This window comes from Rhea americana, unplaced genomic scaffold, assembly GCF_003343005.1.
Source record: "Rhea americana isolate MKP2758 unplaced genomic scaffold, rheAme1 scaffold_196, whole genome shotgun sequence".
Lineage (NCBI taxonomy): Eukaryota > Metazoa > Chordata > Aves > Rheiformes > Rheidae > Rhea > Rhea americana.
The window spans coordinates 313,844-327,495 of record NW_028186105.1 but is presented as its reverse complement, the minus strand read 5'-3'; the positions used below and the strand labels follow the sequence as shown (position 1 = coordinate 327,495).

The 13,652-nt window shown below is 42.5% G+C and overlaps 1 protein-coding gene across 4 annotated transcripts in view; it reads left to right on the top strand.

The window, feature by feature from the left end:
* FAM219A (family with sequence similarity 219 member A) overlaps positions 1 to 13,652 on the top strand; it is a 97,257-nt gene that overhangs the window by 23,768 nt on the left and 59,837 nt on the right. For 2 of the 4 annotated variants that reach the window (XR_014895596.1, XM_085303018.1), the window contains exon 1: positions 9,527 to 9,841. The exons of 1 other annotated variant lie outside the window; for it this stretch is intronic. Coding sequence is in view for 2 of the 3 variants with exons in the window: in XM_085303018.1 (XP_085159144.1) it covers positions 9,683 to 9,841 (159 nt within the window). In the remaining variant the exon portion in view is untranslated. Of the gene's footprint in view, positions 1 to 9,525; positions 9,842 to 13,652 lie in introns of those variants that run through there. One more of the 4 variants, XM_085303019.1, reaches the window with a different exon arrangement.

Here is a 13,652-nt window from a genome sequence, read left to right as displayed (position 1 = left end):
GAGGCTATAGGCTTATGCCTTTCTTTCTGTGTTTCAGCAGCTGTGTTCCTAGTTCTCTGATGCATCTCCTATTGTCCCCAGAAGCCCAATGTTCCTCTGTATGCTTTTTTCTTTAAACAATAAATTTTGGTTTTCTTGAGGGTGAAGATGAAAAAAATATCTAAGCAACAGATTAAATTGATCTGTGAAAGCCTCAGTTACAATAGTGCTGGTGTTTCACTCTCCCACACATGTAGGTTGAGTGGAAACTGTTGCTTGGGAGAAAAAGTGTATTGGAAAAACCTGCACTAGTGTTTCAGATCCTTTAAATGAATTAGCTGTCCATCACATAATTACAGTCTTTGCATAGGAGTACAGCAGCTCAAGTCCTGCTGTGCAGAGTTCAATCTTTTGCTTACGCAGACTCCTTTCAAAAATCAGTCAGGGTAAAAATTCATTCTTATTTGCAGCTGTGGGCCAAGTCTAACAACTATAAAATGTCTTTGCACAAAGTCATCTGTCACCTCCTTTGCTAGTGCGTGTATGTCCCGTGGGAAGCTTGTGCCTTGGTGCCTGGATCTTGAGAGAGAGCGGTCCCTGCTCAGGCCCTGCACTTGGAGTAGGCAAGGAAAGGTGCAACTATCAGCCAGCAGCCAAATTTGGAGCAAACCATCTGCTCCAGCACGGCAGTGTTGATGTAATGATCTCAGTGTGTTTCATGCTCTGGGAACTTCATGCAAACATGCTTTCAGATGGTGGATGACAAGGAAGCCAGAAATGTTTCTGACCTACACTGCAGCTGTAAAAGTGGTAGCCAAAGTCAGGGGTGAGTCAGCAGCTGGTAGAGGTGATAACACCACAACCAGAGAGTTGCGGTGTCACGCATGTGCCACTTCTACAGCAGCATGATAGATAAAGCTCTTGCTCAGCCACTTGCGAAGGAACGGCAGTTCACTGCACTGTATTTATCCCTGTGGAGACAAACTGTTGTCTCTGCACAGCTCAGAGTGTTTCTCAGCCCTCCTCTGCCATCAGGTTTCAGCTTTAAAGGTAGTTTTGCTAATTGCTTCTTTCATTCAAATGAGAAAGGTAAGGTTTTGGGTTGTGTGGTTTTTTACTCATTATTTTAGATCTCAGATCAGTTCTCTCTAACACTGTGGTGCAGCAAAGGCTCACCTGATGCTGTTCAGGTGGTGCTATGAAATAGATGTTGCATCTGTAAACCCTTGTCCTCCTGCCATTCCTCATTGCAGGTTGCTGTGTGCTGTGGGGCAACATCAWCTAAGCTGGCTGAGGATGGTGGGAAAAGAGGAATGGGGATGTGATGCTTGAGAACAGATCCAGTTTTTTGTCCCAGAAACTCCTCTGTTTCCCCATACTCCAAGATCATACACCTGTCTGACCTTCAAGAAAGAAGCAAACTTGGGAAAACTTACAAACTGACTGCTGGTATAGGTAGAGTATATAGTTGTTCCGAAGGCCATATAAGGTTCAACAAACATACTGATATCTTAGACGTCATACAAAAAAAAAAAAAAAATGGGGGACAGACAATGCATTCTTTGCTGTGGCTTCTGCTGGAATCGAAAACTGTCAAGATTTCTGCTAAAATGGTCCTGTTCCCCATACACTGGAGTCCCATTTAGTCAGTGCCTGAAGAATAAGAAGGTGTCTGAATTGGATCTTCCAGTACRTTTTATTGCTGGAAAGGAGGAATGTTAGCTCTTTGAAGACGTTATTGATGAACAAGAGACTGTTTCCTCCATTTGTTTCCTCCTACYCGTTCTTGTACTGCTTTCAAATATCAGGTTAGCTTTTCCAGCAAGTATAGTCCTTCAGCTCCTGTTAGCAGTTCAGGACTCAGCTCCCGTTTCTTTTTACGCCAGCCTGCATAAGTGACTACTAATAAAATTTACAATTTAAACCAGGGCGTCTAGGTGAAAAGCTCTGTCATCCTTCATCAGTGCCTTACAACATTGTAGCACTAGGGTTAATCTTATGAAAGAAACTGGCAATTGGACAAGTCAATTTTTAATCTAATTGCCCTTGTATTTTGATAATCAGTTGAAGCCACTGACCCTTAAATGGGTCAGAACCTCCAAATCATTGTCTTGGGCAGTAAACACCTTGACACAATATCCAAACATAATGATAGACAAGTTTTGCACGCTCTTTGAATTATTAAAATCTGTATAATGCATTCACCTTCAGCTAATTAGATGTTTTYGTCTGAAACTTGTTAGAGCAAGAATGTTGTCATATGACGAGGAAGCAAAGTTAAATATTAGAGGCAAATCTCTTGGGCTTCTTCAAATCTGGTCATTCTCCAGTGCAGAGTTTCAAACTATTCTGATTGGCAAACTGAATATACTAGTCCTAAAAATGTTAATGAGTCTTTTGTAAATGAATTTTAACTTGTTAATTAAGAATTCCTAGTTATGGTTGTGACCTGCAGGGAAACATTTAATTGGCTGTTTTCCCTAGCTAGCTAAACATTTCCTAACTAGAAAAGAAGCATGTATGCTTACGGGATTTGAATGCCTTAGACCTAGCGTGAGCTAGAGTTACTGTGCTTAACACTGCAGCAGAAATTTTCATGTGAAGCTTCTGCAGGGCAATTCTATACTTCAGAGCAAGCAGTCACCTGGCTGCCTCAGTTTGCTCTTCCCTTGGAGATGAATGCAGACAGTGTGAGGCAACAGAAACCTACTCTTCTTAGCCAGAAAAYGAGGGAGGGGAGGGATGCACCTTCACGATTCCAGAGTAGGGTATGCTGTGAACAGGCAGTTAGCAGAGGTACAGTAGTCCAGAGAAGTGCAGCTAGGCATTTATAGCCACYAGGCTGTGTTTGGAAGAGAAGTGGTCAGGTCATGGAAGATGAGGCTTGCCATCCTCCAGTGAGATGTGGGTGACGAGAGCATGTGTGGAACTGAAACACTGGCAGCTTGAGCTGCCAAGTGGAAATGCCTCCATRTAATCCTGGCTAGCTTTCCAGAGTCCAAACCAATGTTCCTTGCTAGCTGCTAAAAGTCCCRTTGAGTTACTGGATGCTGGGCTAAATTCCAGTTTTACTACAGGTAAATGCTCAGTAAGCCTTGGTTAGCTACTTTGGAGCGTACAGCTGCAGCAGCAATGCAGCCACCTYGTAACAGTGGTACCCCTTGAACACAGGGGGCACAGTGGGAGCAAAGGTGCTGTGTGGGCAGGATCGTTGCCATCACTTTCAGTWATTTGGGATAGAGCTCTCCTGCTCTAGAGAATTCTTTAATACCTAGCACGGGCACACCTGCAATACCAAGGAAGATGTTTCTCAAAGTAATATAGAGCCTGTGTCCGATTATTTTGAAGATGATGATTTGTAACTGCACTGCAGCTTCCTTTTTAAATGATCAGTTGTGGTTGAAAACAGAAGCTTGACTTCAGCTCCATTTTGGCAGGTTTCAGTCAAAAATTTGGAAATCCAGTCACGTCTGTCTACAGGCACTACTGAGGTTTGTGAGAACTGTGTGTCTGCAATAAGTAGCGCTCTGTTTGTCTTCATCTAATTATCTATTAAATCTCCCACTGTTAAAACTATCTCGGCAAATTTGATGTGATTCTCTGATTGAAAGTAACTGCTGTAGCAGTGGCCACGTGGAAATGCCTAGGGTGGCGTAGGTACGAAGGGTGAAGAACCCCTCTTTCTCCATTCCTGTATAAAACACTGAAATTATTATTTTTTTTTTTTTTGAGGGAGCAGCCACGTGGTAGTTGTCAGTGTTGCACACCCCTGCACTGGCTCAGATGCACTGAAATGAGCAGAAACACTAAGGGAAAAAACAAATGTAAAATGGCTGCRGATTATGAGTGCAGGAGAACCTTTAAAGCAGACTCAGTTGGAAGAGTGAACAATATTCTGCTTATTAATGTAGATTGGAATTTCCTACTAGCTGAGAATAATGCAAAGGTCACTCACCAGCTGCAAGCAAACAGCATGTGGTTGATTCTAAAATTAGTTAGTCTCTAGCATTTCCATTTTTTCTTCTCTGCACTTGTTCTCTACCTTAGGCCTGGGAMTCCTATTAAAGGTACTGTAGGCTTGGGAGAAAATTCACTCTTTCTTTTCCTCTATAAGCATCTTTAAACTGTTGCAGTTGAGATAGTTAAGTGGCTTTGCCTGCCATTATGGCCAGGATGTTATGGCCCTGAAACACTTTCCACGGGCTCTTAAACTGCATAGCATGACTTTGACTCTCAAATGGCTTCGAGTTATCTTTTTATCCCTGTCCACTGGAGTCTGCTAGCAAAACCGTGTTATCTGCAGCCATTTTACATTGATTATTTTTAAGGTTTTTTTATCTCTTGGACTCAGAGAGAGAGAGAGAGAGAGAGAGAGAGAGAGAGAAGCTCAAGGAGAATCAGAATAACTCAAAATACCCTCAATTTCCTTGCACTGATGAGCAGTACACCTTTTCTCTGCAGAATGTTACTGGAGAGGCTGGTTAGTCTCAAGCATATGTCACGGGTAGTGGATGACCAGCCAGTTGCTGTCCTGAGTATGTGTTGTGCATCCACACCAAAGGCAAGATCTGCGTTCCTCCTTTCTGTAGATGGATCTGGCGTCTCTGCTCACACCACTGGTGCCTGCTGTGATTAGAGCTGTGTTTAAAGCAGATCTGCACACAGCAAGGCATGTTGGACGTGGCTTTCACTGCATTGCTAGTCATATGAAAACAAGAGGGTACCTTATAGCTGATGACATTCCTCTCATTTTCTGGAAGCCCCTGTAGTTAGCAAAATGTGATCTGGAACACCTCATATCCCAGCAGTGCAGTGGACATTGACCTTAGGTAGGGAGAGCTAACRGCACCTTTTCATGCAAAGGTCTCAGACACGTCTCCTTTTTCTGCAGCCTGCGCATCCTCTGTAGCCTCTGTAATGGGACAGGCAACAATATGTAATATGTTTGATAGCTTCTCTGATCCTCTTATTTGTGTTTAAACCTGGAATAATTCCAATTTTAATCTCTCGTTAAACACTCCTGAACAACAGCATCTGAGAATTTACAAATTACATGATTCTTAGGTTACTTCTTTTGGTTAGAGCTAATATTTTTTCAGGTTGCATGGTCAGATGTTTCCTTTCTTCTCTGTAATCAGTCTAAATTTTTCTGTTTTAGGATTTGGGATTTCTCACTTTATAGGCATAATAGTCAAAATTAATGACTCCTGTCATCTCTCCAATATTCTGCATGTTTAAACACATCTCTTGGCTAGTCAGCCTAACAGGAATATAGGGCAGAAGAAATTAAATGTAAACATACTTCAGTGTTGACCATATAGAGGTGTCCATCTCTTTCTGTACTGAAAGAGTGAATATCATCATAGATGTTAAATTCACTCATCTCTTGCAATTTTGTTGTAACAGAGTGCTTGACAAAGCAGCGGAGGCCGCAGAAACTCTGTTATGCTAATGTAAATCTCAAGCAATGCCCTTCGAAGAGAAGAATTGTCTTCAGATTTGCATGGTGGAGYGTGAGCAGAATGTGGTCTGCAGCCTTGTACTGTATTTTAAGCATGGACCGTCTATGTATCCATCGTAGGTAACGAAACAGAAGACCCAGCTGTTAGGGACATCCATCTGCACAGAACATCCAAAGGGCAGCAGCGAAAGGGAAGGAACCCCCCTGCCAACCCCTGTCCTCGTGCTCTAGTCTCACCAAGGCTTAGTGCAGCCTGAGCAGCGTGACCTGCRTATCGCTTGTCCAGCGTTGTATTCCCAGCGCCGCTGGCGTGCGGCTGGCTGGCGGCCGTGCGCGYGTCGGGGCAGCAAGGGGAGGGTGCCGGTTGTCAGCACAGCTTGTGGCGATGCAGYGCGAGGATTCTGCAGCCATGCAGACGTCCTTAGAAGAGGCAATGTCCAATCCTGTGTTTATGTTCCACTTTTTTTTTTTTAAGTAGATGTCTGACCTCTTTTACATAGTTGTGGAATGTGGCCTTAAGGATGGGGTTATCTATGTACTATCGCTGTCACTCAGGATGCTTGTAGTAATGTGCAAACTGTGCTAACAGAGAGAGAGAGAGAGACAGAGAGATGGTCTTTGAAAGAGTTGATGCGTAGTGCTTGTTTGGATATTCTGGAATGGCATTCATGGCCTCGTAATCTACTGAGAAAAAATAACCCATACTGGCACATGGCAGAAAATACAGCAGTCTGAACTGCTTGCTGCTCAGCACTGCTCCATAACATCCAGTTTAAGGGCAGCAGTAGCAAAAGGTTAAGTCTGAAAATCCATAATGCTGAGCATAACTCATCCTCTCATTCAACCACCTATTTATGCCTCTCTCCCTTACCGTGGAACAACTGACCCTCTTGGCCCTTTTTACTTCAGGCTTCCATTCTCTCCGTCTTCCCTCGCATGGTTTTCATAATACTCCTCAAGGAGATGAGTGATTGAGAATCAATGAGATGATAAAAAACCTTTCGCATTTGAACTGCCAGTTCCTGTGCAGCCAAGGCAATAACCAAGAGTCATTACAATGCAATAGTTACTTGGACAGAAAACCACAGACTTTCATAAAGGTGAAATTCTGCTATATAGGAGCCCCTATAAAAAACAGTTTGAAACACACTTTGTACTGATCTCTTTCTTGATYTCACCGGACAAATAACTGCAAAGGAAAGCAGTTCTGGCCATCGTCCAGGTTGGGGAACTTGCCATTCCTTACTAGGAATTTACTGGTAAGCGTTTAACATGGAAGGGCTATGCGGCTCTTCAGGACAGCCTGCCTTGCCCCCTGAGCGCAGCAGGCTGCCGTCAGTCACTTCTCCAAGGAGAGACGGGATTGCTGCCAGCGGCACTGAAGGGTCCGGAGAGTTACAATTCCTGGGGCTGTGGAGTGGCTGCAGGAGCATCTCTAGGTGTTCAGCAGGTAGTAGCTCTGCCAGGTTATGTCAGGATGATGGCTATGAATGCGCAGCATTTGCGTATGCCCTGGAAATCTGCTGATTAAAAACCTGTTCCAGGGGAAGAGGGTGGATTTCCATCGTCACCCTGTGAYGTGTTCAGTCACCTAGGAGTTGAATGCAGACTCTACTGGGCAGGCTCCTGTCCTATCCTTATTCCAACAGGAGAACGTTAAATTATGAACATTCAGATACTCTCTTGTCTCTCAGGTTTTTCCAGACTCCTCCTGCATAGTTTCTCTTTTCYCTTTTTCTTATTGTATCTGTGAATCACTCTGCAGCTTGTCATCATTTATTTTTTTACAGCACACTGAAAAGTATAATAGGGAACTTACAAACATGGGTAGGGGGGAGCCAACTGAAATAGTAAACGTTTCCAATTATAAAGTTAAAGCTGCCTTTCTAACCTATTTGGTTCTTTATTATGTCTTGAACAGCCTGGAAATGTACTTGGCTACAATTAGAATTCCAGATACAATAGGTGAATTGTAAATGTAGCCCATCCAGTGGAAAATTACACTATTAGCCTGGAGCAGTAGCACTAATCTTTACAGTTTACGGTGCTGCACAGCCTACACATCTAGTAATGTTCTGTGAGTCCATAAAGTTGAGAGGACGGTCTCTGAAAAGCAGAGTAGTTTAGTTTTTTTTTTTTTTTAAATCATTATTATGTTTTCTTATATTTCTTTATTTTTTAACATTCCTAGGCTTTTCAACATTAGCCTGCTTTCAATCGAAAGTAATCTATCTCTGCCTTACCAAGATACATTAGGCAATGTTCCTGAAAGGGCTACATTTAATTAGTTTCAGTCATAACTTTAGTACATGGAGGATGGAGAAAAAAAATTACGTAGATTTCTCTACAGGGAAGAACAACAGTAATTGCAATTYGGAGTCTTTGTGTTCCACAGTAGTGCTTGGATCTTAATGTGACCTTTGCCTAATCAGAGCTGTGTGCTGATGGTCCAGGTTTGCAGTGTAGCTCTGTGCTATATCGAAAGGCTATACCGACTGTACTAGTTAAAGGCTGTGGGGTACGTGTTCAGCCATCGCTGATTTGTGGCGGTGTTCCTGCTGAAAGAGTAGCAATGGCACAGATCAGCACAGGAAAAAAAATAATAACTGTAGCTACTGAGGAATGGTTAGGGGTTGGGACCCCATGAATCTAGGCTCAAAAGCACGTTGAACAATTCAGAGTATTCACTCTCTAGAGCTGCCATGTCCTAGCTCCTGATAAGAAGTCATCGCAGTGGCTAAGCCTGACATCTGGAGCCAGCAGTCTGTGTACAGCCCCTTCCTCATCCGTTAACCGCACGGGGAGCCGAGGGTGTCTCAAATGCCACAGGAGGTGGTTTGAATAGGGTCTCCAGCCATTATGTTTAKCTGGCTTGGGCACAGGACGTTAAAAATAACATCTTGTCCTCCTTATAGTTTAGGATTTAATTAGATACCAATTTGCCATGGTTGCTAAAATAAACAGGAACAGGAGAGGAGTTTTCACTTTATGTGGCTAAAAAGAAGAGCTCTAGGTAAGCAGCCTTTYGACTGGCGAAAGGGATTGGAGATCGTCCTGCTTCGTTTCTCTTGCTTTGGCCTCTATTTGCGAGTAACACRTAATATTCAAAGTCTTTAGCTCTGAATGAATCCACGGATTGTTTTGGAGGTGTTCTTAGACACAGATCGATAGCTCGATACGATTCTCAAATGATTGGTTACATGATATAATGTGTTAAATGAAATTGCCGGGATTATAAGATGTAGAAGACCACTGGCTGTGTTTTGAATTAGTGATGTGCTTTCCTGTTTTTCCTTGAGAAGGGAGACAAGTTTCAGTGGCATCTTTCTTACCTTTTTATTTATTTATTTATTTATTTATTTTTGAAATACAGCAAAAGGATTCTCTTTGGCCATCTTCTGAAGCACACACTATTCCTTTAGATTTATATGTACTTTTTAATTTGTGGGGAACAGCTGTGGAATTGTTACTCCAAGAACACAAGCGACTCTCTTAACAGATGGCTCTCGCACTGGCTGGGACAAAAGCAGCCTCTTCCATCCTGCTTCAGCTTGTTTGTTGTTCTTAAATCCAGCTATCTTGACAGGGCTAGAAAACATTTCTCCGGTTTTCATTGCGCTGCAAGTATAGTRTTGCTGCTGTAATTCTGTATTTAAGTCTTGTCTCCCTCTTTTAATTTTTCTTTCAAAACTAGGGAACAAAAGTATTGGCTTTTTTTAAAATCACCTCTGGTAGAACATGCTCAGTCAGAGAGATCTGAATGGAAATGTAAAACTCCTCCAGCTGGAAATTGTTTTACAAGGGATGTATTGAACTTGGTTATGTCAAAGACGCTCATTTCTAGAACTTGAAACTTTCTTCCCTCCACTGCCTCAACTGAGGAAAGTTTTTATTTAAAAAGGCAAGAGGTTTGGGTCATGTAACATTTTGCATATGAAATRCCAAGCCTGCTCAGGTAACATTTAATCTCCTTTCTGAAGCAGGGATGAATCCTCACACTGGGTGCTGCAATAGAATCCATTAATCAGCATGGCCCAAGCCCAACCCTGATGGCCTCGGGGGGGCAGATCCTGGCTTTGAGAGCAAGTTGCTACAGTAGGGGCTCCAGCAAAAATTACTGAGCTGCCTGCACATGCAGGGAGAGGCGCGAGCCCAGCCTCACTCCTTCCTCTGGGGGCGTGCAGCGGCTGCTCGTGCTGCCAGCGCTTGTCGGTGCCACCGCAAGTCTGAGGAGATGATCAGATGCTGGGGCAGCCTGCACTGCCAGAACAGCCGTTTCCCTCCTCCTTCAAGGAAAAAGCAGTATGCCAGCCTGGGTCCCCGAGCTACCAGCTGAGCTTTGCTGTTTTACATGGTGAAAGAAATACAAAACATGTCACAAGCAAATGTCATGATTTGTGGGTGAGTAACTTGTCAGTCTAGCAGTTGGTTGCAGTTGAAGGAAGACGGCATTGCATCTGAAGGAAGAGACTCATCTGAGTAGCTGAGCGCTTTATTCAAGTTGTCATCGATTGTTTTGTGTTCATCTGCCTCTGATTCATGCTTTCTGCGCAGATGTGGCTTGTTAGTGATTTTGCGAACTGTACCTTTTACTGAGCTTCTCCAGGTAGAAGTCTCAAGGAGTCAAACTGACAGAAGAAACGGCGTTGTTTTTACAGTGGCTAAATAAGAAACTTTGTTAGTTGGTTGTTACTGGGCTGGATTCTTCTCCCATAAGAAAATGCCTTTACCATGCTTGTTGTCTGTACTAGTGGTACCAAACTTACGCTATTTCTGGAGACCTTTGTGGATTGATATTCTTCAGGAGAAGCCATACAGTACAGCAGTTACCAGATGTGGCAGGAACTGGAGACTTTAACTGGAGTTAAATTAAAGTGGAGGGAGAATGCAACTTCAGCATCTCTGTTCTTCCATGGCCACGCTGTTGCAATGTGTCTTGGCTATGTATAAACCACAATACTCGCTCCTGTTCTACTTCATAGGTTTTAATTCAGAGTTTAAAATGTGGTGTGTTAATGCAAATGGATACCCACAGGTGTGATGGAAATATAGAACAATTGAAATGTTTATGCAGGATGAGTGGTAACTTCTGAGTTTGAGGTGCTGGGCACGGTTGTAAATGAAGAGCTGTTTGTCATGGTGCCGATGTAATTAAGGTGCCACACGTTGTCTCTTTGTGCGTGGGTCGTTGTCAGCACCTCACTATCATCATGGACATAGCTGTAGCAGGCAGCTGCCTGCATGATTTGCTTGATGTAAAAGGTGGAGCTAAGAACTGGCAACTCAAACTGCAGTTCAGACCATCCATACAGATGTTTTTGGAAACTTAAAACGCAGTCACAAATTCTGAGAGTCCTACCCCATTATAGTTAAGGGAGTAGTTATAGCTGAAAAGCCCTTGAAGCAGTTGGAGTAAATGGCCCTAAACTGTACTGTTTGTGCAATTTAATATCTATTTCTGCTCAAAGCAATTCTGCAGGGACTTTACATAGAGTAAGAGCAGAATGAAATTATTCTGCTATGTTAAAGTCTATTAGCTCTCCTGCAAACAGGAAATAGTTCACAGCTTCTTGGTAACTCAGAAATGACTGAGGTGGGAAAATCAACTGAATTACATTTCTCTGTAAGCACAGGTGTACATTCAGTGTGGAGTACCTTGTTTTGCTTCAGAAGTTTGCAAATACTGCAGCAGCTCAGACATAAAAATCAGAGAGAGAAGATAAATGTACACCAATTGTCCCATGATTACATGTATCACAGTCTTAATGTCATTGTTAGCATATAATATTTTCCTTGTGGCTGTACCAACTGGTTGAAATGCAGATTACGATTAAACTGTTGGGCCCAGGGGCATAGAAGAAGCACAGCCGTTGTTTCTGGTATTTTCTGGCTGTGACTGTTTTCATTTGTGTCATATTCTGCTAGGCTTAGGCCAGCTCTTTTTGCTATCTTGGCTTCACYCCACATCACACCCCTCTATTAAGTCAGGGTTCTGCAGGCGCTTTATACAAGCTCCTGTGATGGTGCCCAATTTCCAGCTATGACACTGATCCCATAACTTAGATTGAAAATGTTGCTTTGGAAAAAAAAGCAGTTATGAGGTAGATTTTTATTTCAATGCAATGATTGTGGGCAGAAAAGAGTTTAAATGGAAGTGTAACGAGTTCAAGGTAAATTGAAAGCCTCCAAGTTGTGATACGTTAGGGCGTAGGTGGGTTAGAGTGCTGGCTGTTTGTGGCAAGTGAGGTGGCTCACACGGGAACAATTATCTCAACAGGGGACCCTCTTCAAGACTGATGGGCTTCCAGCTATGGACCATGAGCTACTTAAGAATGAAAATAAAAGGTCTGGGAGTAAGGAGTGGGAGCTGGTAAGAGGAAAAGAGAGAATGTGAAGGAGCAGTAAAGTGCAAGAGAACCTAAAATCATGTCCTAAGATAGCTGTACTTAGCTTACAGGCTAATCGTTATGATTTGTGTCATCAGTACATTATGTGATTATACATCGTAAAGGGCCAGGACTCTGCTGCCTTTTCTGAAGGTCATTACAACACATTTAGGTGTCTTGTGTTTGTACAATGTGAGCGTCAGCTTACATAGATCTGTATGCAGTGAAGTATGCTGAAGATATGCCCAAGGGTTAGGCTATATGTAGATGAGCTTTTTAAAAAGCGTATTTCATCTAAAGCATCAGAAGCTCTCTGAGCTATGGTGCTGGGGGCAGGGACCTAAAGAGACTGTTTTAATGTAGCTCTAACGTACATATTAGGTAGTGGTTAGAAAGACAGTTTATCTTTCAAGGTTTAAGCAGCGCTTTCTGAAATAGCCTTCAATTAACAGCTAATGACAAGTTTTCTTCAGTGAATCTTTTGTTATCTTGTATAGCCAGATAATGAGGATGATCATCTAGAGAGATTCAAATTTACCCTTTTTTATTTCACTGGAAGACTTCTGGATATTCAAGCCAGTAACGTTCCCGATTTGTGCCTCAATAAGTCAAGTGCCCAAGTTCAACTTAAATCTATCATGGCTTTCAAGATTTATACTTTCAGGTAGCATTATCCCATAGCATAGATGTTGCAAACCTTAAATTAATGCACAAAGCTGCTTCTACCCTGTAAAAGACGAAACTAATAGGCAAGGAAAACAGTATCTCTTCCTCATATCTGTCATCTTAATGCTAGTGGCAATTAAAATATCTACAAAGGGCTATTTCAACTAAATATCTCATGTCCACTAGTATTTGAAAAGAGAATAATGAGCTGGAAGTGTTTCTGTGTCTACCTGCAGTGTTAAATGAAGATCATGAAGACGAAGTGGTAGAACTAGACTCAAGGGACCCTTCTTACAGAAACTTTGTGTGAACCATCTCTCCTGTATTTGGATATATTTTCTAAGTCATCCTCATTAAACTAAGAGGCTTCAGTGGTAGTAAGAGGTCTTTGTAATTCTCCCCCTAGCATTAATTCTACAGGCAACTTAAAACTTACATTGCGAGCCTTGTTACGATCCTGTTTATATGTTATGTTGACTCTGTGCTGGTCTCTGCTTTTTCATAAGCACAGCACAAGAAATGGACACAAACATGACCTAGCCTCAGAATTTACCACTGAGAAAGGACGTGCGGGGAAGATGCAGAGGAAAGTCGTACACTGTTATTTGCTTTTTAAGATCAGGTGTTGGTCTTATCCTTTTAATTGTGAGCTCCTCATAGAGACGAGACTCACAAGGGGGGAAGAAATTGTCAGATGTGATGGATTCGTAGAGACAGGATGCTTTACACTGGTCAGGGATGTGTGACGTAATTGAAACATTGGGGAGCTCTGTCCAATTTGCTCCTTTCTCATTATCATCCAAACCACTGTAAGTTCCTGAGAAAATTAACTGAGTGAAGAGCATGCAGCAGTTCATAAGGCAATTCTGGAAAAACATTGGGCTGGAAAAGAAAAGTGATAGGAAAAAGAAACAAGCCCGAACCCTCAACCCAGTCTTTAAAACATCTGGGGAACAGTTCTGACCTGTGAGACTTGATTTGTTTACACAATTTTATCCCTAGTATCAAATACATGCAGGAAGGGTTCATTTTTCAGCACTGTAATGTAGTCCTGGAACTGCAGCTCCTGACCACTTTCATCCCCCTACGGTGCAGTTCAAAGTATAGTATTGGTAGCTATTATTATCAATTGCATTCACTAGAAACGCATTTATGAAAAT